This window comes from Passer montanus, unplaced genomic scaffold, assembly GCF_014805655.1.
Source record: "Passer montanus isolate IOZ18808 unplaced genomic scaffold, ASM1480565v1 scaffold3, whole genome shotgun sequence".
In the NCBI taxonomy this organism is placed as follows: Eukaryota; Metazoa; Chordata; class Aves; order Passeriformes; family Passeridae; genus Passer; species Passer montanus.
The window spans coordinates 14,280,202-14,306,630 of NW_024367707.1; the positions used below are offsets into that span (position 1 = coordinate 14,280,202).

Sequence of the window (26,429 nt, forward strand, 5' to 3'; positions counted from 1 at the left end):
GTTTATACATTTTTATCTGCTGTGAAGTAACTATCGAAGTTAGTTCTTTGGATGTATCTTAAGTCTCTTTCAATGTACCTGGTGAGAAAGTGTTGTAAACCACTCCAACCAGGTAAAAAAAAAAAAATTTACCTTAAAATAAAACTTGCTTTGGAATGGAAGATTTTTGCAAATGCAATGATCAACTAAACGTGACCAAGATAGAATTCAGCTTGGGTCTCATGTGGGTTGAAGTTAGTGCATTAACAGAGGGTACCATTAAAAAACTCTAAATTTACCTTTCACATGGAAAATGTACTTCTAAATATTTCATCAAGGGAGCAGTAAGTATGAAAGATCAAAGTTCAAGAAAGATATACGATAAAAAACCCTGAATCAATATTTTATGAGCTAGGAAGCTACTGTATACTAAGTGCAGTTACATATGAATAGTTCAATGATAAGTAGATGGATTGAAAGTAGCTAAGAAATACAAGTGAACATATGTGTGTGTTTTTACAATTTGCCTTTTTTCATGTACTTCAAGTGTTCATCTATTTTCTAGGGTAACAGCTGGCAAAAATTTACTTAACCTTTCATGCAAAGTAATAAGATAGCAGTCATCAGAGATGACTCCCTACAAGTTGTGTAAAACTAGAAGTTGTCATGTGCTACTTCTGATATTTTTATCACCTCTTGTCTAATCCATATTAAGTTCCTAGAAGATTCCTCCCTTTCTTTTTATCAATTTTAGTATTTTATTTACGGGCAATAATATGGTGAAAAAAAAAAATCAATAGAATTTCATGAAAGTTGAAGACATGGCCTAGAACAGCACTCGGTAATGTGCAGTTTCCTTTATTTTCAGAACTTATAACCCGTCAACAATCTTAAATAAAACTAGAAAGTAAAGTTGTGGGCCATTTTGAAGTCAGGGAGAGTTACCTATGGGAATCACGGAGTTTCTGTATGGGGTCATCAGCCTTGGAGATGAAAGCCTCCTTGCCAATATAAGAGCAATACAGACAGATCCCCCAGCATGCCTCCCTCTCACCTGGAGGAGTAATTTCAAGGCCTGAGAACGCTTATGTCCTTTTGGCTCCTGACCTCTTTGTGAGAAAAGCTCATCCAGAATTACAGTAGAACACGTTTGTGATTTTCTGATGTGCTGAAGAGTTACTGTGAACTGAACTGAGAGCATTGTCTTTCAGAAGGGCAACAACAAAAAAAATGCCAACATCTTTCTTTTCTTAGTGGCTGAGCCTGGCCTTTTTTTAAATACAACACTAGCCCCTGCTGGCTCAAACAATTATCTGGATCATATAGTATGCAATTCCATGCAAAATACTTCACACGTAACAAGAGAAGTTTTTTGCTCTGCAAAGCTGTAACAGGTGAGAACCTAGATAAGGTGATTTCTCGAAGGGTGGGAAGAGTTGTCATTGGAACTGCAGCTGTATTGTTACACAGAGATTTGTTTGTACCCCATATAAAAAGAGATTTGAGAGTGGATAAGTGATAATACACAGACATAGAAGTCTTTTTTGTTCTCTGTGATTTCTGGAAGTGAAAATTTTAGTTTGCAAGACAGACTGAAACTGAATGGTCATGTGCAGAGCCCCTACTCAAATAGACAGGACCAGAGATTTGAAAGTAGACCTCATGAAACCAAATTCAATCTTTTAATCACAGAACAACACTCCTTAGCAGGATAACCAAATATTTTTGACTATTCAACATATAAGACATTCCTTATATAAGGAAGAGACAATTACATGTTTAAGCATGTCATATTAAATATTTATGAGCAAGGACAGAGTTTTCTGTTCCTCAGTGTGGAGGAATGATACTCAGATTTTGCTAGGTCGTGATGTTATTTCTCTTAATTGGTACAGTTGATATTAAATTATTCCATGCAAAGGGGAATCATTTCACCTTCAGAACAAAAGGTAGAATAAATCCTAACCAATCACCCATGCTTAGACTGGCAGAGTGAGTATTCATGTGGATTTTGAAAGGGACAGAGTAAAGTATTCTCCTTCCAAGGAGGTATGATTTGACCTTAACCTGGGTGAATTTCTTACCATTAGTCTATTGAGATGAAGGCACAAAGTTTTCTCTTTTTCTCATTTGTTGAGAAAAAATTCACATAGATACTTCTGTGTCTGAGAAAAAGAAAATACACAAGATTGCAACCCCAAATCTAGGTGCCTAAGAAGAGAGGAGAAAAAACAAAGACATTTCCTTTATATATGTCACCAATGTATAGGCATCAAGTTTTGTGAAATATAGTTAGTGTTTCAGTACAAGTGAATGTATATTACTTAAATGTATATTCAAGTCTATCCATTCTTCGGTGACCTATTCCTTTCCAAAGGGTTTGGTAACAACAGCAGAGGTGTGGAAATTTTAGATTGTTAGCAATTTATTGTTATAAATACTGTTATCATTTGTCCAGTATCCTTGATATCAATTCACTATGTGAATCCTTTCTTCATTTACTTCCTACGTGACATATTTTCAATATGATTTGTGAAGCAGGTAGCTTCACATATCAGTGTCTTATTCCACATTCTCCAATTCAAGCACTGAAAGTCACAGGAAGATAGCTACAACTGACAAATAATACAGATATTTAGATGTACTTTGGGACTAAAGCTTGCCAAATACCCTCTATTGAGATTGACTCAGATTTGGAGAACAACAAAATGTAATGTATATGTATGAAAAGTACTGTCCTGTCAAAGGCAGGCATTGATAGCTAGTAAATAATTTTCCCTTATCATCAGGTAGAGCAAGCTATGGCACAGCTAACATCTCAACTGTGGATTGCAAATTATATCCCTACCTGTGCTTCTGTGATGAAATACCAGGCCTTTTCCCTCTAAGCAACTCAGCTTTTTGTCTTAAGCAACTTAATTAAGATAATGATCATATCTCCATTCCTTCCTATTTGTACAATGAAATAGATATACTTTCTTTGTGGCAAAAGCTAAAAACTTACAAACCATGAGTAATACAAAAAGCTGTGTTTTCAGCTTTTATCTTTTACTTGTAAATGCTGGAGGAATGATTGTATAAGGCATCAAACTTCTACATCTTTAAAGTAAAATTCTCAAATCATTAAAACTTAGTCAATTAAGTTTCAGCACACTTCTCAGAAAGAGATTAACTTCTTACATAATTGCCTTAATTAATAGGGAGTGAGGGTGACTTTCTGTGACTAATTTTCAGATCAGATCTCTAAACACAGGAGAGTCATCAATGTCGGAGAGAATATGTGGAGATGGAAGGGACCTATCAGGATCATCAAGCCTGATTCCAGGCCATGTGCAGGACACTCCAAGAATCACATCATGTGCCTGAGACTGTTGTCCAAACACTCAAAGTGAAAACAGGCTTGATTCTGTGATCACTTCCCCAGAGAGCCTGTTCCAGTGCCCAACCACCCCCTGGGTGAGAAACCTTTTCCTGATACACAATGCCCTCCCTTGCGCAGCTGGCCATGCTGTCCCTGATGTCCCCAGGACAGGGTTGGCCCTCCTGGCTGCCAGGGCACTGCTGACTCATGTTCAACTTGCCATGGACCAGGTCCCCCAGGTCCCTTCCTGTGGCACTGCTTTGCAGCTTCTTGTTCCCCAGCGTGTCTGTACATCCAGGATTGCACCATCCCAGGTGCAGAATACAACACCTATTAAACTTCACGGAGTTGTTGATTGTCCATCTCTGCAGGGCCTCTCTGCCCTCAAAGGAGTCAACAGCTCTTCCCAGTTTAGCGCCATTGGCAAACTTACACTTTCCCTACGGACTACTTGCAACTCTCAATCTGAATCTCTTGCTGGAGGTGCAGAAAAGTGGGAGGAAGCACTGCTAGTAAGAGTTCAATGCAACTTATTACAAAAACGCCCTTTCTTGGGTAGTCACAGATGCCCCATAAAGAAAATTACACAGCAGTAGACAGAACTGCTGGCCATACAGTTGCCATTCAGCCCATGCTAGGTGATTTTTCTGAGGAAATAATTGTGGTTTCTGTTATTGCAGCAGAAAAAGGTTATAAGAGTCTAGAGAAAGTACACTTGATTCCTATTTTCAGAATATCTATATAGCCTGTACAGTCTGAACGATACCACCTTAGTCTGCAGTCTTCTCCTGATCTAGAAGTATGCCATTATCTGGATAATGTATCATAGAAAACACCTGTTGTTTCTGGATAAACACAATGTACCAAGAATAATTTTCCATTTCAGAATGTCTAAAAACAAGTGTATTTTACTGCTGAAGACTGTTCTGGGTTTCTGTTATGACTTTTTTTTCACCAAAGCATATCAATTTCTTGTTGACTTCACTGTTTGCTGTTACAGCCTAGAATCACATAATATGGAATTTGCTTTGTTTATCTGTTCCAATATGTGAAAGAGGCTTTGTGAGTGATTACCATAAATGATTTTAATCCAAAGATTATTAGAAGAACAAATCAAGTCTAATTTTCAGGTGGAAAAAATAGGTTATTATCATTAAAATTCATATTTATTTTGCATTTTGAGTGCTTGTAATGATCACAAAGAAAAATATAACTGCATTTTTTGATTCCCAGTGACCTTACACTGTAACTATCTGTGGCTGTTAGAAAGGGATCCTAGAGCAGGCAGCACCTTGGTCTGACCCACTGCAGGCTCTCTCATATTCATACCAACTCACTGCTGCAGAGGAGGAGCACTAAGGAAAAGTAATTTCACTGACTTTTCTGTTCCTTTTATATGGTCCATTTCTGAGAACTGCAGGCATTTCTTTTAAATTAATGACTCTATTTTGCATCCTCTCCATTGAGCTGGTTTTACTTTGTGCCCCCTTCTTCCTGTCTGATACTTGAGTACAATAGCTGCACCATACTGGTTCAGCTTAGTGCATTTCAAACCCGAAGTTTTTAATAATATCCCACTTTTAATTGTGACTTGGATCATTCAGGTAGACATTTACAGGATTCTTATTTTCATAGCAATGTCTTTTCTCCAATATCTGATGTGACATCATGGTTCCAAATTAAGTAATGGTTCACTGTCTCTTTACTAACAGTATTATGGGCTTCTTTAAATAGTAAGAATTTTATTTGTAATTCACAATGCAGAACCACAAGTTACTTTGTTTAGGAACCACTACATCATTAATTGTAAACCAATTATGAGAAATTTTCCATATCTAAGAGAAAAAAAAATTATTTTTACCACACTTATGTTCCTGATACCAAAGAAGAATATGGATATTTGGCAGCAAATGTCATGTCATTTCATTTTAAAGGAATTCCAGCATTTGAAACATAATGAAAAATGAAATATGGACATATATTTTAGTGAAGGTCTCTAATTAAATTCTCAGCTTGAGTGAGAAATCTCTTCAGATGTTTTTAACTTCTTTACATCCATCTCAGCATTAAATTATCTTTTGTGAAGAACCTCAGTAGAGAACAATAATTCCATTTCACAGAAAATGTCAAGATTGTGACATTTATATTTGTTTTTGGCTGAAATGAAAATCAAGCTTTCCAAAATTCTGTGCAGAAGTAAATATTCTTTCATGTCCAGGCTTTCTAAAATGTTTGTAAAGTACAGAAACGGTCTGCCTCAAAGATGGCAAAAATGCTTCTGACTGAAGTAAAATGCTTCCTTCTGAAAATGCAAGCAACAAAATGTGTTGACCTTTTTTTACACCCAGATAAGTTCAATAGTAGTCATTTCAAGATTGGTCGTGTTGGCATTTAGGGGAATGATTATCTTATAAACAAGCCAAGCTACCTCTAACCTCCTTGGCTCAGGTATCCCAGCGCTGTGCAAGCTCCAGCCCCTCAGTGGTGACCCAAAGTTTTTGGCAGGACTCATGCAGCTCATGAAATCTGCAACCCTATAGACCTGGATGTATGGGTTATGTTGTAGTTCCATCATTGGAATCTTGTGGGGCTGGATGGAGAAGCAAGAGAAGACAATTCAAAAGAGACTGATAAAAAGACTTGATCATAAATGTGAGGGTACCCTGACCCTCATGCTCTCTCCACACTGCTGCACTCTGATGTGAGAGAGTAGTCAAGTGCTTTGGAGTATTGGAGATAGGAGTAGCATTTACATGAGTTAGGAACATCTGCATTCTTCCTGACCCCACTAGAGTATTGAAAAATACAGAAAACTTAAGTTAGTGCTATTTTGGCTTGAGTTTTCACGCATTTTTTAAATGAAAGGCATGAAAATTAGTTGTATCTTTTTTGTGGTGAAAATTTAAAAAAAAATGTGTTTTAAATTAGGCCTGAAGTTTTACATTTCATCATTTCCCCTAGCTCTTTCCTTAGGGGCTGGTTGCAGAACAATCCTGACATAATAGTAGCATTTAGTGACAGATTTTAGACACTGGTTATCTGTATTTGTACACAATATGGATGTTTATCACACTGCATCTAGAATAGCCATGTATTCTTGCTTTGAAGTTAATGGCAGTGTCATTGACCATCACTCTATCCTTTCAAAATGAACTTAAAAACAAACTAAATAGATATCTAAATTCTTTTTTTTTGCCTTAGAAGGTCACTTGGAAAGCAAAATATGAATGTTTTCTGAGAAGTTTTCCAGAACAGCTCTCCCTGTTTGGTGGGCAGGATTACAGTACAGGTGAACCAAAAATATTCCTTGGATTGCTCCTCAAGATCTGTTCAAACAATTTATCTGCTCAGTCCAGTGCAGTCACTTATGCCAAGACTTCTGCGTTGCAGTCACTGCCAGAGTATGAGATATCCTGAAAAATATCTGTAGAAGCATTCTGGGAGCAGTAAATAGCACTGATATGATGCTTCTGGAAGTGGCAAACCCCTATCTGTTTGTTTGTGGCTTTTTAGGTTTATTTTTACAATATTTGAAATTGTGTTTGAAGGGGAGGAAGGTTGAGACAGTGTCTTGTCACACAGTTTCTTTCAACAGCAGCTAAACCCCAGCAGTAAAGGCTGTTCTGTAACTGAGATACCATACGAAAACTTAAACAGACTTAAATGTTCAAGAAGAACTGCTGTATCCACACAAACTGGAAGAAAACAGTTTAAAAAAGGGAAGCCGTGTTTCTTAGCATGTTGCCTCCTCCTTTTCCAGCACACTGGCAGGGTTTTTAAACATGCAAATACAAAAAGTAGACCCATTGGTCAGCCAATAAACACATAAACCAGTAAATAAAACTATTAACAGAGTAAAATCAACTACTTCTTTTCCATATTAGCCTTGAAAAGGTGGGGAACATGGGGACATGGAGGGAACAAATGTTTCTTCTAAGGCTGGATATTGTGCCAAGCAGTGGGACAAGGACTCCCCTCCTTCCTGCCCTGTGGTTTGGTATGGACCTGAGAATGGCCTTCAGAGATCACTTCCTAGAGAGGATGTGATGAGTGAAAGCCCCAGTCTCTGAAACATGTACACTGACTGGAGTCCAGCTCACTTGCTGCACTGAAAAGATGTTCCAAGTTCTAGCTCAGATACTATCAGGCAGGAGAGATGGCAGCCTGTTCAGATATTCTTCATCCTTTACCAATGTTTGAGAAGGCTGTTTTCTCCACTTCAGAATGGTATTCTTAGTCTCATGCTGGGGAAAAAACCCAACAAACTAATTCAAATAATCCAGAGTCCTCCAGACGGGAAAAAAAGGCATTTATGTTATCCCTCCCACACCAGCTCTGAGAGTTTACCTGATCCAGGGATGTCCCTGACACTGCTTCTAGGAAAGAGGGAAAGGTTTGTAGCTTGTAATGATTGACACTGAAATAAATGTAAAATGAGAGTGCTGTCTTTCTATTAGTACAAACCCATCAGAGAAGAAAGGAGAAGGAACCTTCTTGTTCTTGTTCTGTACTTTCCAGAGTTGTGATTTACAAAATTATTATTGAGGTGATGGCTCTTAAGGGCTGAGCCAGGCCTAGGAGTTCCTGCTGCTCCTTCTGAAGGCTCCTTTTTACTACCAGCCTCATCCTCTGAAATTTGGCTGATTGGTATCACACTAACAAAAAAATTCTTCAGAGGAGCGCTTTCCTCAAGCAGAGTGAGTTTTATCACTTGATATGCTTCATGGCCTGTGTCTCCTCTCTTTGCTTTCCAGTGTTTACACAAAGCTTCCACAAATGCAGCTTCCCTAACAAAATAAGTGGCCTGTTTCTGTATTTACCTGCTTCATCAGAGAGTGTGGTTTCTGGAGTAGCTTGTAACACCATCTGATATCTCCACTTACACAGCTCAGAAAGAAAGGATGCTGGAAGTGACTGTACAAATTCACTGCTACCATCCTAGGAGCATCACTAGTTGGGGGAGAATCCTAGACAATTGCTGCTGTAAGGGTAGGCTTTGTGAGGTGAAATAAACCAATGAATAATTATTGCCTCTGATGGCAGTGGCAGCCAGCAGCACAGCTAAAAGGGTGAGACAGGCAGCACATGCTAATAGGCTGGGGGAATCCTGTCTTGACAGTTTTCAGCCTGCTCCACTTCTTTCAGCAAATAAGATGCAGCTGTTTGCCTCCAGCTCTCAGCAGACAAAGTAAACAGTCATGTTACAGAGGGTCATGGTGTGACTTCGTGTGAGTAAACTGAATCACTCTGAAGCAATATGCGTTTATGCAGCAAAAGGACACCCAAGACAGCCTGTGCTGAGGGTAGGTAGCAAATGCCACAGACAAAGAGTGTCTCAACAGTAAGTCAGAGAAAAACAGGAAACACCAAGTGTAATTGAAAAGGTACAACAAAACACAGGGGTAAACATTTGAGCCAAAATAAAATGGCCTGTTCTTATTTAAACTTCTTCTCCCTTTCCTTCATCAAACAATATCTGCAAATTTTCTGAAATCACCATATTTTATTTTTTTCTCCACACTTCACAACATCCACTTGTCACAGTAAATGTAAAAAAATATCCAGGGTCAGCCATTAGGATTCCGTGTATTCCTAACTTTCCCAAGAAAGAGTGAGAACACAGATTAGAAATCCTTTCTGTCTGCAAAGTCTTGACTTTCAGATGCTGGTTAATAGCATCCATCAGTTCTCTCTTATTAGCATGCTTAATGACAAGCTGCTTGATTTGAAATTTATATTTTGCTGGATACCAGCTGAAGGTTTTAAGGAAATTGAGCTATTTAGCTTTTACATTCCATGGTAGCACAGGTACAAAAACTTCTCCTCCTGTACTAAATGGATTTATCTGTCAGAATTTATGTGCTTTCCTGCTTTCATAGTTGCTGATACAGAACATATAACTGTGGATCTTGATACCTAAAACTGTGTATTGATAATTAGTTACAGAAAGGCATGTTTTCCATTAATGAGGAAATAATGTTTGATTTTATACTGAGATTGTTTCAGTTTTAGAACAGAGATACATCCTGCCTAGCTTGTGACACTGAATTTCCTCAGCTGGAAACTCATCATTAGCTCTCTGTTTAATTAAGGAAAATAAATGTGTGCATTGAAGGAATGGTCATGTCAAATCATACTGAGAGGAATTCATGGCTTCATTTATATCAGAGCAGAACTAGGGAGAATCTGTTCTCCCTGTACAGTCACAATGAAACCTTTAAATGTGGCTTCAGTAGGAGCTGTGCAACAGTTCAGTGCTCCACCAGCCCCATATGATTTTAAGGCAGCTTTTCTCCTTTTTTTAGTCTTTTTTTTTGTTGTTGTTGTTGTTTGTTTTGGTTTTATTTCCTGAGATAGATCCTGACCACTGATTTTTGATTGTAGTAACTAGTGCTGTCAAAGTGAAGGGCTGTATCTGTTTTACTAAGTGAGCCAATGCCAGGGAATGTCCTTGGAATAGCAGCTCACTCCTGTGCACAGCGAAGTGCAGAGCAATCCCCAGCATTTCCTGGGACCTGACAGGCTGGCTCCCTTCCAGACAGATCTGGGCGTGGTTCAGGAAAAGACACAGATCCAGGGACTATTCCCAGCAGATTATTTGGATTCCTCTCTGCTGTGGAGAGCAAGGAAAGTGCAGCAGTACTGATATAGGTCTCTTACCATTTGCCTCAGGGCCAGAGAACAGTTGTGATCACATTTGAATAACCAGGATAGACAAAGCAAGCAGTGCTGCACAAATCATCCAAGGTAAACATGAATGGGATCCAAAACCTGCTGAAAGCAGTGGAGCCTTCTGTTGTTATTAATGAGCTTTCAGTTAGACTCCAAATGTTAAAAGGAAAAGTATTTGAAAAAGAACATATGAGGACAAATGTATCAATATATATTATGGATATACCTATATTAAAAGAAAGGAGAGCAAAACAAAGGATTTGACAGAAAAGTAGAATACAACCCTATCAAGTAAGTTACTGCTGGGCCTTTAATAACATACTGGTTTTCATATCTTGCTGTACAATTAGTCTATGATGATTCCACCTAAATTCTGGTATTAGTCATTGATTTATATTTTGTCTTTAGACCTTATAAAATAGGCTAAGTATATTATTTCCTTAGAAAATGAATAGTCTCTCAAGATATTTCAGTTTTGTACTTTAATCTGTCATATGAATTGAGATAATACTGGCTCATTTTCTAATTTGGTGATAAAGCATTAGTTCAGCCTAAATACTACTTATGAAATAACTATGATGCTTAGGATCATACATTTTATGTTTAAGAAAAATGTTTTATAATAGCATATTTGGAAGTCATAGCTCGAGTAAGAGTTTAAGTCAGTCTTTCAACAAAAAAGTTCTAGCATGTAGACTTTTAGTGTATTGGTTTCTTTTGAAAGTGAGATAGTGACTAAAAAATGGGGTTTGGGGGAAAGCAAATACATTAATTTACATCATTGCCATACTCTGAATTTTTTTTACAAAATAAATGTAATTCTGTCCATCCTGTGACTTTATCTTGAGTTTTAAACTCAGTCGCTTCCAAGAGTGCTAATAACAAGCAGCTGAGGGTTTCATGAGCTGCCTTTTTTGCATACTGTTCCCCTTGCACTTTTCAAGTAATGCTGATGTAATTAATTGTGGATTTATTGGAATATGGAGCTTGCTTGTAAGGAAATAACTGTTACACCTTGATTTGTCATCCTCTGATTAAAAGCACTGTACATGTAATTGCTCCCAGCTAGTAAATATGAAACAGCTGAGGGACAAATGATGTCCTCAATCCAAACATGCATACATCATTTTTGTCCATACATCCTCATTAACTGCAAGATTAGTCAGAGTAGGGCTTTACTGAGTCAGAGATACCTTTTTGGCAAAGTCATTTTACTGAAATAAAATCAAAATACTGTTCACTTTTGCAGACTCTAGATTTTCACTTAAATCTTGTATTCCTCTTATAATCATGAACTTCTACCATGCTCTACAGCTGATACCTCTTTGTAGCTAGCCTCATCCAAGAAGGCATGGATGGCTCTTCAAATAAAATTTATTAGCAGCTGAAAACTGTTAAGGATGTCATTACTTTAAAAAATAATATTGAAACCTGGTAAATAATCCATCCGTCTAGTGAGAACAGCAGAGCACAAGTCTGAACAAAAATCTAGGATTTGTCATGTTGCTGAAGATGTTCAAATGTAGGAACCATAGGGGTTTTTTTTTCCTGTGTCTTAAAATATTTCTGATAGTTTCAGAATGTTGATAAGGGATGAGAGAACACTGCATAATTGATGTTTGCAGGGTTTGATGGCAGAAGGAGCACATCGACATTAATGTGGAAAAAAGTCCAAACTTTTATGTTAAGTGACTAAGAAAATATGGGGGGAAAGTGCTTCTCAGACCAATGCTTGACAGATAAAATAGGAATCAGTAGGAGTTTTAAATAAAAATATTATAATAAAATGTCAGGAGACACCTTTGTTGTGCTCAGGGATATTTTGAATAGTATGGAGGCAGGACAGAGAGAGATACCTCAGCACAGAAGATAGTCAGAACCTTCTGGAATGTTTAATGAAAAAGCAAATGCAAGGTGCTCCACCTTGGAAAGTATTATCTCGTACAATGATATAGGGATTGGGGGAGCAGCCTGGGAAAAAGGTGCTGGGGGCCCTGGGAGCTGGACAGGAGCTGGCAGTGAGCCTTGGCAGCAGAGACAGCCAACTGCATCCAGGGCTGTGTCAGTCATTCCTCCACCCAGCACTCATTGGTAGACCACATCCAGGTACTGTGGCCAGTTTGTGCCTCCCACTGCAGAAAGATGCTGATAACCTGGAGCAAGTTTACTCCAGCAATCACAGAATCACAGAATTGTTAGGGTTGGAATTGACCTTTGGAGATCACCCAGTCCAACCCCCTGCCAAAGCAGGGTCACCTACAACAGGTTACCCAGGAACGTGTCCTGGTGGGTTTTGAATGTCTCCAGAGATGGAGACTCCACAAGCCCCCTGGGCAGCCTGTTCAGTGCTCTGCCATTCTGTGTAAAGAAGTTCTTCCTCAGAAGGTGGAAGGTGAAAGTTTTTGTGGTTTTGTTTATGGCTACTGCTCCTTGTCCTGTTACTGATCACCACCAAAAAGATCCTGGCACCATCCTCTTGACATCCACCACTGAGATATTTATACGTATTGATAAGATCCCCTCTCAGTCTTCTCCAGCCTAAACAGGCACAGCTCCTGCAGTCTCTCCTCATAAGAGACATGCTCCAAACCCCTCATCATCTTTGTGACCCTCCACTGAATCCTGTCCAGTAGCTTGCCTGTCTTGTATTGAGGAGCCCAGAACTGGAAGCAGTGCAGGTTCAGGGCTGAGGCATGGTCCTGGGAGCAGAGGCTGGGGCAGGGGGAGCTTGTCCAGTGTGGGGCAGAGCTGATTTCAGGGGCTCTCTCCTGACATCTGGTTGAAGTTTGCTGACATACACAGTTAAACTTGTTCTATAGGCTCACATGAATCTCCTCCAGTGAGGTGCTGGAGGTGCCTATGTATAGGAAATTAGTTCAAGTACTTTTATATAACCCAGATTATTTTGAAATAAAGTATAGGGTTCTTTCCCACCCTCAAGATCAGCTAAATAAGGCACTATGAAATATATTTTCTCTATATAGTATTCTGTTCAGAAACTAAAGGGGTGCATTTCTTACAATGATTGAATATAGTAAATGGGATAACAAATTTCTGTCCAGATAGCTGTCCCCAAAGATATGCTGCATATATTCCACTCCTTATTTCTGCCAATTTAGTATGATATTCTAGCTTCATAGGAGCTATCCACAATTCTTTGTAGCATTTAATTTTTCAGATACAAAAAAGAAAAGATTCTTTTTTTTCCAAGACCCCTGCATGAATGCCCTGAAAAGATATCAATGTACCTATGAAACAAAAGGCTTCTGCAAACACCAATGCAAGAAAAATTCTTTCTACTTGTTCATTCTCAAATGAATTACGCATGTCAGGCAAATCAATAAATCTTTCTAATATCAAGAAAAATAAGGCTCCCAGCCACTTCCCCAAGAAGCTTTGTGTAAAAAGTGGCACAATAATTATGTAGGTGGATTGTGATCTATAGGCAAGTGCACTGACTAGTAACATCTAAAAGTGACATTTCCTTTTCAGACAAATTTAAAATGAGCTTCAAAAATGCATTTTGCAGTCAACTTGTTTGTACAAAAGCTAAATCAGGCATGCTCTTATAATTGTACTGTATGCATTTTCCATCTCAGATTTTCCATCTCAGCCTCTCTCAAGTCAGTTACTGTGGGTAGAGCTGGCCTAATTTTTTCAATACAAAGCACATTTGCCTAAAGATCCATTTTATGAAATGTTTTATTTTATGTTTCAGTTTGACTGAAACAATCCAATCAGATCTGACAAAATATAATGATCAAGGAATGAGGGCAAGGGAGGAAGGGACAAAAATCAAACAAACATGGAAATGTTTTATCTGACAATTTGAAAATGAACTTTTTGACTTTTCAAGACAGATTTTTTTAGACAAGGAAATATTAAGAACAATTCAATGCTAGATAACTAAGAGCTAAAGATAGGAAAGACCTTTTCAATTAAATTAAATATTTTGAGATAACCAGAATGGATTTATAGTTTCCATTTCATTAATTAAGTTTTTAATATTGGTGCTTTCCAAATCAGATGGATTTTTTTAGTTCAGGCATAAAAATGAAAAATTGTCAGAACAGTCACATTAGGCTGTAAAATCTTCAGGTTAAGTATCTATTGCTTGGTGAAAAAAATGCTTTTCATTCCCCTTGAAAAATTTTCATGTGCTTGAGGTTTATAAGAATATATCCTATGTTTGGAAAAGCTGAGGATGTTATTAGAAGTATGGATGAATGCTCACATGTTGGTTTTAATAGCTAGTCTTTTGACCTCTGTTGGTTCTTGCTATCATTATGACAACCAAAATCAAGGAATAACTCTCTCAGAGTTGTCATAGAAGGAACATTTTTATTTTATAGTGTTACAGGAGGACCTTTGCACCAGGGTCAGCCATAATACAGCAGCCCTGCAGCCAGGCCTCAAAGGGAGCAGAAATAGTTAAGAAGACTGAAATGGAGAAAGCACCAAATTCAGCTTTGTCTTCTATGAATCAAACCTGACTGTGGCAAGGAACGAATATGTATATATGTTCAACACACACAAAAAAACTTGTTCAACACACAACACACAAAAAACCCCCAAAAATGCAAACCAAAAACAAACAGAAAACCCACCTACCAACCAAAAAAAAAAATAAAAAGAAAAACATAGAAAAGAGAGACAAATCCTTAAGAAAATGCGTAACCTTGCCAGTGCAGCATTTCATCAGCTGTGTCACACTGGAGTGGAGTGGGGATATCCAGGGGTACAGGTATTGCAGTGGGGACCCTGCTAGTGTCCCCATCCATCTTGTCTTCCAGCTCTGAACGTGTCCCTGGCCCCTGAGCTCCAGAGGGGAGCACCACTTGGGCACAGCAATGACTTGAGCCTATTGTGGAGCACTGGGCTGACAGAGCCAGGCAAGCTCAGAGGCAGCTCCAGGCACTTTGCTTTGGGCTGCTCTGATTTTCCTGGACGTGCAGTCAGTCAGAGGAAGAAGAAGATAAGGGCTTTGTTTTGCCCTTCTCTTTGAACAAATGCTAAAAAGCTTTGGAACTCCTACAGGATCAGACCTCCTCTTGATGTCCTGAAGAAATTTAACTAAAAGGCTCTGACTTGAAAAGCTGGCACTTTATAGAAAATGACAACTGATGGCTGGAGAGCCCTGAGGCTGGTAAACAATGGCCACAGGGAGGATCTGCTGGGAGGAATATTGCTACTATAGTTTAATCTCAAAAGCCAGTTTGTTTCTTCTGGTAGGTGGTAAAAGAAAAGGAGAAAATCACATTATATCTGTTGCTAGAATCATTTAGTGTAATGAAGAAAGCCATTGCAGTGATGACAGTGCTATGCAAGCTCAGGTGAAATAGAATCTAAAAAAGAGACAATACAAACACTTGGTGAGCTATATCCACTGATATTTGTGTGGGAAGAAACAATACAAATGAAATTTTGTAATGCCTTTCACTCCCCTAAACTTTAAAAAGCTTCAAGCAGAGTAGTAACAAAAAAAAACCAAACAAAAAACCAACCAAACAAACAAAAAAACCCAAACAAACAAACAAAAAGCCAAACCTGCAAAAATCACTGATTTAAACCTTTCGCTTTTATCACTGGACTTGTGAATTTAGTAATTAATTAACTTAATAAAGTAACTTGGTGTCTCTGTGTTTAGTTTTCATTTAATTATGTGTGAAATGCACTAGTTAAAAGGAAGCTGACAATCATTTTTTTCTGTTTCTGTCAGGTGCTGAAACTAATCTGAACTTGAGGAGCAGGGAAGATCCAAATACATCAGATCCTGGATCAGAAACGCAGGATAAAAATGCAAATAATCATGGAACTCAGTCATCTAATCCATTGTCCAGTTCTGTGACTGCTGAAAATGGAAATTCTGTATCAAATGGTAAGTAGTTTTTAATCCCAAAGCTCTTCTAACATACAATTACTGAAGTGTTTCCTTGAATGAGCTTTGTAAGATATAGTCAGGCTGGAATCTTCTGAGTTGTGAAATGTTTCTTTCTGGAACTGGCTTAACTTTGTATGTGTGAACTGATAAGCCCCTCTGCAATAAAAGCTGAATGTGAACAACATAAAACAGCCTTTGCTAAGGAATTTGTAATTCCTTCAGCTCCAAGTCTATAAACAGCCTAAGGTATGGAGGACTGAGATTTGAGATTCTGATCCTATAATCAATAAAAATAGGACAGAAAATAGGAAATCAGGATCTCCCTTTGCTGTAGGTGCCTTACTAGTGAATGAAATATTGTTTATCATTGCAATACAAAATGATTCAAGAGCAGTAAGAGAATATGTTTCAAGGTTCTAAAAGTATTAATCCTAAGGAAATAACACTTCTGAGTTCAGATTTTTAATAGAAGTTGCTTTTTCATTTTGTGTAATGAATATAATTGCTCTTATTTTTTACTTTATTTTTGACAGAAGGAGTAGCACCTTTCTATATCTCTGGACTATAAAACAGTGACTTCACCACAAATCATCCACACTTAGAAGTGTTCTTAGTCTGAAAGAGCTTTTTGCCAAATACACAAAGTAATCAGACAGCCTGAAATAACCTTTTAAATTGCAATGCTGAAAGCTGTGATCCTACATCACCCAAATAGTGCCACATATAATTGCAGCAATAATTTATAAAAACTTAATTTTGCCCAAAAGAAAAAAATGCCAAATTCAACTTACTTTTGGTAACTTGAGAGTAGTTGCAGGAAAACCCAATCCAGATGGTGTCGTTTGTACTCCAGACTGAACCCCTGATTAACTTAGGTTCTTGTAATTTTGCCTCTGGCCCTGCTAAACTGATGCCTCTAACCTTGGACTGCATTAAACAAGGTCTTGCTCAATGCACGACTGTGATATCCTAATATTTACTTAGGTGTACGTAAAGGAAAGCTCTTAGGACGTAATCAACAGCTCCATTTGTCTTTCCAAGCTCTACCAAGCCCCTGCTTGCCATGTCTGTGACAATGTGCTGTTGCTGTACATGGAAACTTTACCTATTTGATAAGGCCAATTATCAAAGTGCTTTTTACAGAAATAAACAGAAAATCATTGATAACCTGATTCTTAGCTCAAGGCTGTCCTGGGAAGTCAATCCTAAAGTGTATTAACATAGTACAAAATCAATATATTTTTCAGAACTTGCTGTTTGGCCTAGGAAAGTATTTTTATTCATTTGTGGTGGTCTAGAATTATGAAAATATTTTACATTCTACCTTTTATTTGAATTAAATGAATAGCACCTACTTTTAGAAGGTACTTTGCATTAAAATTTTGTTAATTTTTTACTGCTTTGTTTGAGATGGATCCAAACTGAATCCATGTAAACAAATTTTTAGCTCAGGAAATTATTAGAAAAAGGGTGTTGTTTTGCATTCACAAAAACTGGGATTTTTTAGAGGGAAATTTATTTCAAGCATTTAATTCAACCAAAAACATGTGATCTTACAAAAGGAGAATTTTTAGCTGGAGTAGAGAGAATTTAATGCAGACAAGAATGCAATAGGGGTACCTGACATATAATTTACAAGACTAGCAGTACACTAGAGATCTTGGATGTCACACCTTTCCCCTGTACATACCTAATTTATCATTTCCCAGCTTCAAAAAGTGAGAAACCTACCTCAAAACAATACATAGTTCCAATTACTGAGAGAACCGGGTCAGATTTCCTTTACAGCAAGCAGTAAGGAGCTGAAATGCTGGACTCTCTAGATTTGATCTGGTTCCTCAGCTTCAAACAAGGGATTTGCCTTCTTCGCTATTTTTGTGTTCAGAGGAAGTCCAGATGATGTAGAAAAAAGATCCATATTTCTGAATACTTTATATGAGATTTATTCAGAAGAACAAAGAAAATTAGAAAACTGTTTTCCCTAGTTACAAAGTTGTGGGAAGGGACACAACTTCATATAAGGGGGAAAGTTATATGTTATAAAGGGGAAACTAAAAGGAGGATAGAGGGGCTTTAAGGGGTTTTAAGCCTTGTTTTCATTCTCATTCTTCTACTCTGATTTTGATTGGTAATAAATAAATTCAGTTCATTTCCCCACGATGAGTCTGTTTTTCCCATGACAGCAACCAGTGAGTGATCTCTGCTGTCCTTATCTCGACCCACAAGCCTCTTGTTACATTCTCTCCCCTCTGTCCAGCTCAGGAGGGGAGTGATGGAGCTGCTTGGGTGGGCACTTGGCATCCATCCAGCGTCAACCCACCACAAGCACAGCACTATGAGGGCTGCTATGGGAAAAATGATCTCCAGCTCTGCTAGACCCAATACACAGACCTACCATGGTGTCTGTGACTCTGGTCTGTGAGGTGCTTAATAATGCCCATTGTGGACTCCCTTTGTTTCTGCTTCTGCCTTTGCTTCCCCTCATCCCACCTTTCAGATCCCCTGTAGTGCTATGGGAATGGTATTCCCACTGCTGCAGAAGTGATGGGAAGCACAAGCTGTGAGCCTCACTACAGGATCACTTTGCAGAGGTGTTTGTTTCTCTTGACTACAGAAGGAGATTACCTGGCTGTTTTACACTGGTTTTTGCACAGCTAAATTTTGGACAGCTAATTCCCACACTGACAGTGCACTATAAGACCTACGAAAAACATGTTTTATACCGAGGGGATAAAGTTTTGAATCCTGGACCTAATATTGACTTACTGTGTGACACAGAGATATAATTTGAGAGCAGAATGCTGCAGGTGTGGTTTTTGTTGCCTTTGCATTTCTTCTGCCATGAAAACAAGCCAGAAAAAGAGGAACCAGGGATTTCTGCATTACAGGAGGAATCCCTGGCCAATGTATAGGTAAAGTGTTATTTACAGGCTTTTTAGTTGCAATTGCTCCTTCTTGTCAATCAGCATGCATACCTATTATACTATCCCTACATGGTAAAAAATAATTTTTCTGTTTCAGTAAGCATGGAAATAATAAATTTTCAGGACATATGTGATTTGGGGTTTTTTTTGTTTCTTTTTTTAATAAAACATATCAAGGTCTTTTGAACCTCAGTGCATAAATCTCAGGTTATAATGTAGTATTCTTCTGCTTCAGGATTACCAGAGGAAAATGACTTTTCCAGACTGTCTGCCAGCACTACAGCAGGCTCATCGATTCCAAGGCACAGGGAGAGCCACACTAGTCAGGTAAATATTTCATTGATGGTCTGTTAAACCACTAAAAGAGAAAAAGATCATAGTAGGCACATGTTGAAAGCTTTCTCTTGATTAAAATTTGGGTGTTGGCATTGAAAAATGCAGACTTCTTTAACAGGTTTGTATTGAGCTAAAGACAATAATGAATTTACTACCAATTTTTTTTGCTGGAAAAATAATCATCCTGAAAGGTTTTTATAGTGAGTTCAAAGTTTATGAAACATATTGTTGCTGGTTGTGAGGATGCTATTTCCATGCAGGAAATATGTCTTTTAACCCCGAGAGGACCAAGATATTATCTCTTTCAAGATACTGATTCAATCATACTAGAAATACTTGCATGAATCTAGTGGAATTAAATGCATAATTTTATCATAATTTTTTTATTTAAAAGCAATGAAGACTTTAAAAATGCTCTTCACAATTTTTGTACAAATACCAATAAGTAATAAAATCAATATCTATCAGTTAAAACAGCAGCAGGTACTAAGGTAATGTGAAGCTTACATTAGTTCTCTTAACATTTCTAATGAGTTAAAGTAATTTTAAAATTGCAGCATAAAATTGATTTTGATATGCATTAAATGAACAAAAAGGGATAAACTTTTTCATAAGATGTTTTCTTAATTCTTTCTTCAACATTTTGTATCTCATGTGAACCACATTACTTTCTAAGTATCCAATTCTGGCATGAGGGCATTCAAAAATTTTATTATTATATTACTTCACTTAAACAGCATTACTGTATTCTCCTGTTGTCATTATGTCTTCAGTGCACTTTTCTATAAGGGTAGGCCCAAGCCTTTTTTTTTTTTTTTATTTGAGATGATTGTAAGTCTACAGTAAAGCTAAATATTGTCCAAATAGGAAACAAGTTGGAGCTAAGAGAATTTTTCTCAACAGAAACCTCTCATTAACCAGTTTTACCATTTCAAAACTATTTTACGAGAAGGTAAGAGAAGTGCTTTATTATTTGTTGGCTGTGGGGGACAGCTGACATTTCATAGGAACAAAACACTGGCCCTAGCCAAGTTAAACGAGTGTTTGGCCCTTGACTCCAGCAGGAGCGAGATTCAACCTTCAATGTCATACTCAGTGTTAATGCAGCTCTGAAAAACAATAAGTTTCAACTGGATAAATATGTGAGCAAACCAGTACAAAATCATTCACTTTTTGGTTTTCTGCATTACTGTCAGAAACTTGTAACTACAGGCCTATTTTGAGCTGAAAAGTTGTGCCGAGGCAGCGCTCAGCACTGCACTTATCCCTGGAGTAAGGCCAGCTGGAGCTTACCAGAGCATAGATGGGAGCATATCCAGCTTGCACACCACACCTCACCATACCTCTCAGACTCTCAAAAATGGACTTTGACCCTATTGTGAATAAAATGCTTTCATCTGTCTCCAGAGGAGTATCCTAGATGAGGGTGTTTTCAATTGTCTCTGTTACATTTTTATTACATCAACCAAGTACTTGTTACCTATGACAGTGGCCAAAGAGACCTTTCTAGCAAATGAGAAGTCTCTGACACTGCTTCAGTTACAAATTCACACAATGAGAAGCTTTTGTCTAAAAGCACCTCACACCTCTGTTGCTAATCAGCTTACCTGGGTCAAGATGGTCATGTTTAAATTACTATATCAGTACAGTATTAAAAGTTAAATGAACTGGACATAGGGGAGCCACTTTCCTCTTCTTCAATTCTTTGCAAAAGGAAACAACATTTAAATGATTTATTTTAGAAGCAAGTTGTTAACAATTTACAAATTTGTGCTTTTTATTTTTCCAAAACTACTTGCCAAAACCTGAACAGAATTTCTTTTTAGTATTTTGAAATGACACTTTTCAGTAAATTTTCAGATGTTTTGCCGAAGTGTTTCACAAATTTTTTTAATAAATTCCATTTTACACGCAAGGACAACCCTTAAATTCAAGCTCAGTAAGGGCTGTGACAAGTTGAGAGAAGAAACCTGTAGGTCTGTGATTTTTGATACAGTTCCTTTAATGAATAAACATCTTCCAAAATGGTATTGCCAAAAGAAAAAGAGAAAAATGTTCTTCTTCCCAAAAAAAAAAAAAAAAAAAAAGAATCTTAAAAAAATCCATGCTCACAGGGCTGAGAATTCTTACTGTGAAAAGCATTCCCCAGCATTGCCAAAGCACGGCATATATTTGAAAATGATTGGGTTTAATTACTGTTGACATTTCTTAGCATGCTGCTAGTGACTCTAACAGCATACAAGCTGATTGTATAAATCTTGCCAGGCTTCAGTGTAGTAACCTTATCACTTAAAATAATTCTTGCACAGCTGTATGAAGTGGGACATATTTTTTCACAGATCTGTGATTGACTAATTGCTCTAAAGGGAAAAATGTAGGTCCTTGGATATCTTGGCAGACACTGTCACTTCGACTAAAGGAAACTGGTTCATCAGCTTTCCGGGGCTTCCAACATTCATGGGTTTTTTAAATATCTCCCTGCTAGTTCCTTACTGAAGTGACAGTAAGGGTTAGTTCATTTCATTTGTGTCACAGGATCTCAAGGTGAATATCCATTCCATTAAGTTGAGACATTGTGGCTACGGTACCATTGTGTTGTCACATCAGGTGCTAATTACCTGCATCACTGCCTGACACATCCTGCACACTGCAAATCTACACACTCCAGAGACAGTTCTTCAGGTCAGCATCTGTCAACATGCAGAATATGAATCAATCTTTCAGCAAACTTTTTTAAAAGTAGTTACCAAGCCTAAAACAACATCCAGATGATCATCCTAAAATGAAGTCTGCTAAAAAAAAATAAAAAAAATAAAAAGGTTTACTGTTGGCCATAAATGTTTATTTTCTAGGGCAGTGGTTACAAAAAGAGCATTTCTTCCTGAATGAAAAAAAATAAAAATTGGAAAATTCAAATACTAACGGAATATTTCTCATTGGAATGGTATGCAATATAATTCTACTTTATTCTTTTAGAAAAAGTGGAGGAGTATTAAGGTTTAATTTTTGTCTCCTCAGGAATGAAAGAACATACATCAAAATAAATAAGAGCTTTGCATGTCAAAAGAACAACAAACTATGAGGGTTTTAAACTACTACCTTTTTCTTCATATTGTTTTGTGCCATTACAGCTATAGATTTCCAAGTGTTTCTTATCAATAGGTTGCAAAATATCACATAAAAACATAAAGAACCTAACATTTGATATAGCACTGTAACTTCATTCTCTGTGAAGATGAAAGTTGAACAATTAATTTGGGGGTGAAACCCATTATTGAAAAGTTTCATGTGCTTTCATTTGCTCAGACAGTAGATCTTCCAGAAATTATTTGTTAGCAGAGCTACACATTTACTCCTCCCCAACCCAGCCCACTAGCTTTCCTGTGTTTTGTGCTTTCCTTGTAAACCAAAACATTCTAGTCAAGGAAATATTCAAAATTGAAAACAAAAAATCTGCAGTAGAATGGTACTGCAAGAAGCAATATCCTAATCTACCCTCACAAGAAAATTTTATTCTTTGCAGCTATGCCTCTAAATCAACTTGTAGAAAAAGTGTTATAGTTGCTTCTTGCTCCCCAAGCAGCAGAAAACTAGGAATCTTCGTATTCCAAGCTTGATTTTAAATTACAGATTTAAAATTATTTAAATAATTATTGTTTCAAATTGCTCCAGTGATTTGTCTAAACAGTTTGGCAGTTCCAAGTGTGCCTGGAACTGTAGTATCAAATTCTTATGCCATAATTTCCTTCCAAAGGCAAAAACCTCACCAAAATGAAAGAGATGATAATTTCTTCTGGTCATAAACTTGCTTAGGTAGGAAATTCTGGATTACTGAGAGTCATTTCTATTCAGTCACACTCTAGGAAGTGATCCCAAAGCATACTGGCTACTCCACAAATGTTGAAATTTCTCAGCAGGGTCTAAAACCCAAAACTTCCTCTAAAATAAAAAAGCTGTATGAAATATTTTTCTTCTGCTTTTTTTCTTTTACACAAAGTATTTCTCAGTTCCTTAACCAGTCCAGTGGGCTCTCTCCAGACTGTTTTTAGTGATTCCTCTGTTCTCAACAGCTGCTATAAGTGTCTATATTTAAAAGGGCATAAATACCATTGAAATATATAAATTCTTTGTCATGTCAGCAATGGCAGCAAGATGAAATAGTGTCAATAAAAGCAAGCCTGGACCTCACACAAAAGATAAGTGGCCCTGCATTTTTTTCACAGATCCAGGACTGTGAGGTTTTTTGGTGGATTGGGTTTGGATTTTTTTTCAATGGTATTTTAAAGTTGTTATTACCATTCACTATGAAGTGGGAAGTGGTGTGAGAAAGATATAGTGGAATCAAGAAAAGCCAGCCAGCTAAAAGATTCTTTTTTTTCTTATGTGGGCAGCAAGAAGCAACATGGTCTGTCTGTAAGAGGATGAGATGGACAACCTGAAGATAATGAACAGATGGGAAGTGAGGGACAGATTCAAGACTAGAGTGATAATAACTGTGTGTGAGGGGCGGGAGTGGGGAGTAAACCAGGCACAGATAATGGATGATTCTAAGAAGTAAGTCTGGAAAAAGAATAAAATAACTGAGAGAGTAGGTAAATAATGAAACAGAATAAGGGATTTGGAAAGATAAAATGTAGAAGAGCCAGAAAGAAAAATCAACATGAAGAAGTAATGAAAAAAAACCCTAAAACAAATATAAGAACAGGAGGGAAAGAACCAAGAACAGAGCAGAGTGTGGTACAGTAAAAAGAGAGGGACTAAGGAGGAAAAAAGTAGAAAGTCTATGAGATGTTCCAGATATGATATTCAAATCCATGCACACATATTAATGTGATCTTTTATGTGTCATAAAATAAAAATAAATATGATTGCCTACATTTATAGGGTTCTATTCTGTGCAAGTTAGGTCTTAACCATAGTCTCCTGATGATTCAGTTGTCCCAGAAGAAAGGTATAAGATTTTCTGTTGATAGATGCAAAGCCTCTGTCCAGTTTAGCTTTGAGTGGCTGGATATTTGCTTGTTTGTAATCAGATGATGTCATGTACATTCAATCCTATGGAAAGAACGAGAACACAAATAAACAAGCAGCTTGCCATCCTGGTAGGTTAAGTAATATCAGACATATGACATACTCTGGTGTAGGATTTTGATTACCCACTTCTGAAATATGTTTTATCTGCCATGTGTTCAAAGAGGTGAGATAAAATATCATGGTTATTTTTTTCACATATGGTTATATTAGAAAATTCACAGTCTTATCTCTTCTATTTTTTTAAAGCCTATGGTGCAGATTGGCAGATTGCAGTAATATAGGAGCCAACATCTGACAATGTTAAATTGGAAGTGTCTTTTCATATTCCTGAAGTATGTATTTATTGTTTTATTACAGCTTAAGCCATAGCTCTTATTTCATGAAACCTCATTGCTTTCAGCAGTCTCTTCCCTCAGAAAGAGCTGCATATTCATTATGGTTTCAAGGGTCTTCTTTGTTCCTTGATTTAATATTTGTTGCCAATCACTTCTTTTGTTGGCTGTTCAAAAGTTTAAAAAAATGAATAGTCAAGAATGTGTTGCAATGTGTTGCTATCCCCCACCTTTTGTCACGGCTCTAAACACTGGGCTCTGACATTCATTTTTGTTGTCCATCATGTTTGCCCATTAGCTGGAAGTAATCTTTGATCATCTTTGAAGAAAAAAGTGGCAATCAAACAGGTCTGGTGTAATCAAAAAAACTCACTAACACCTTTGTAAACATGTAACATCCAAGAGAAAACAAGAATATGCTTATCATTGATCTGAAGCAGTATATCCCCCTGTGTTGTGTTTTCTTCGTTGCTTTGACAGTAGCACAAAGAATATTCTTTGTAATGTCAAACTCAGCAATGAAAATCAGGTCCTACTATAACACATTGTGGTTTTATTTTTAGAAGACTTACAGTCAAAAGCATGTGCCTTATAGATTAAATGGCATGACGTAATGCATAGTAAATTCATCAGTAAATACACTATCTTGTGTTTATGCTGAAGGGCTCTTGGAGGGCTGATGCCCCTCTGCTAAGCTGGTATATCCCAGATCTGACTGCTGTGACCTCCACAGGCAAGAGCACAGATCCTCCTCTTTGAACCAGTGGATGTCACAGCCAGTCCCCTACACAATCCAGGCCCCTTTTTTCTCCAGTGCTTCATCCTCACTGCATTTGCCCCTGGTAAAGGAGATTGTATAAGAGAAGGGAACAAAACTTTCTGAGCATTCCCATGCCCTCCCTAAGCTCTGGTGTTTGGCTAAGGAGTGTAATTATCCCTCTTGGGCTGCCACCATGGCCACTGGCTCACCCTAAAAGGCTGCTTCCAATCTGAGCTCAAGAAGAGTGTGGTCCACCACCCCACTGTGGAGAGTGACTGCACTTGGCACTTAGAAGTGCTGGGTGTGAGAGGGAATAAATTGGTTCCTCTGCCCTTCATTCTCTAGCTGTCACACACTGCTGCATGCAGATAGCAGAGATTTCGATTGCTAACTGACCATAAATTAAATGATTTTTTTTCTGACATTGTTTGACCATAAGTATAGGGTTTTTATACAACAAAGGATGATACCAAACTACAGCAAATATGAGCTGATTGTTTTTGTAATTACTTTAAAAGCATTGTGGCAAACATAGTCTCCATCTAGTCAAAATATCTCCATTAATGTCATAAAAAGGCAGAGATCAATTAAGCAGCAGCATGACTTTGTTTGTCAGATATTTTTTGTTAGATTAGGTGCAAAGCAGTATTAGCATTGTTAGGTGAGCTGTTCCAAAAACCTCTGTAATAAATGATTTGTTTTCAGAACTCATCTTGAGAAAGACAGTTTCTGTCTGAACATTATGTTTTTCTCAAGCATCAGAGGCAAGTTAGGAGGAAGTCTTGAAGGTTTTAGAGAGCATTGCAAATTGTTTATCTGGTGATAAATATTACCTTAGAGAGAAAAAAAACAAAACAAATTCAATATTTAATGATGGTTGATGTTTTAGTCACTCTTGGAATATGTTACCTTTTTGTTGACATCAGAAATCTAGAGTTGAAAAAACACTCAGCCAAAAAAAAAAAAATTGAAAGCCACAAGATCCAAATAAAGACAGTACACTGCTGTTTTGAATGTATAGACTTGTCCAACTCTACTCTCAGCTGTGGTAATCAGTGCGTCTGATGTGTACTGGCATATATTATTGAACATTGCATATCTTGTACTAATATTTTCTACCAGATTGCAAATTACAGTTGTACTCAAGATT

At 37.5% G+C, this 26,429-nt stretch overlaps 1 protein-coding gene across 4 annotated transcripts in view; it reads left to right on the plus strand.

Annotated features, from left to right (window-relative positions):
- MYO16 (myosin XVI) overlaps positions 1 to 26,429 on the plus strand; it is a 362,051-nt gene that overhangs the window by 323,117 nt on the left and 12,505 nt on the right. For all 4 annotated transcript variants that reach the window (XM_039714365.1, XM_039714364.1, XM_039714366.1 and 1 more), the window contains 2 exons: positions 15,732 to 15,890; positions 19,053 to 19,144. In XM_039714365.1, coding sequence (XP_039570299.1) covers positions 15,732 to 15,890; positions 19,053 to 19,144 — 251 coding nt within the window. The remainder of the gene's footprint in view (positions 1 to 15,731; positions 15,891 to 19,052; positions 19,145 to 26,429) is intronic.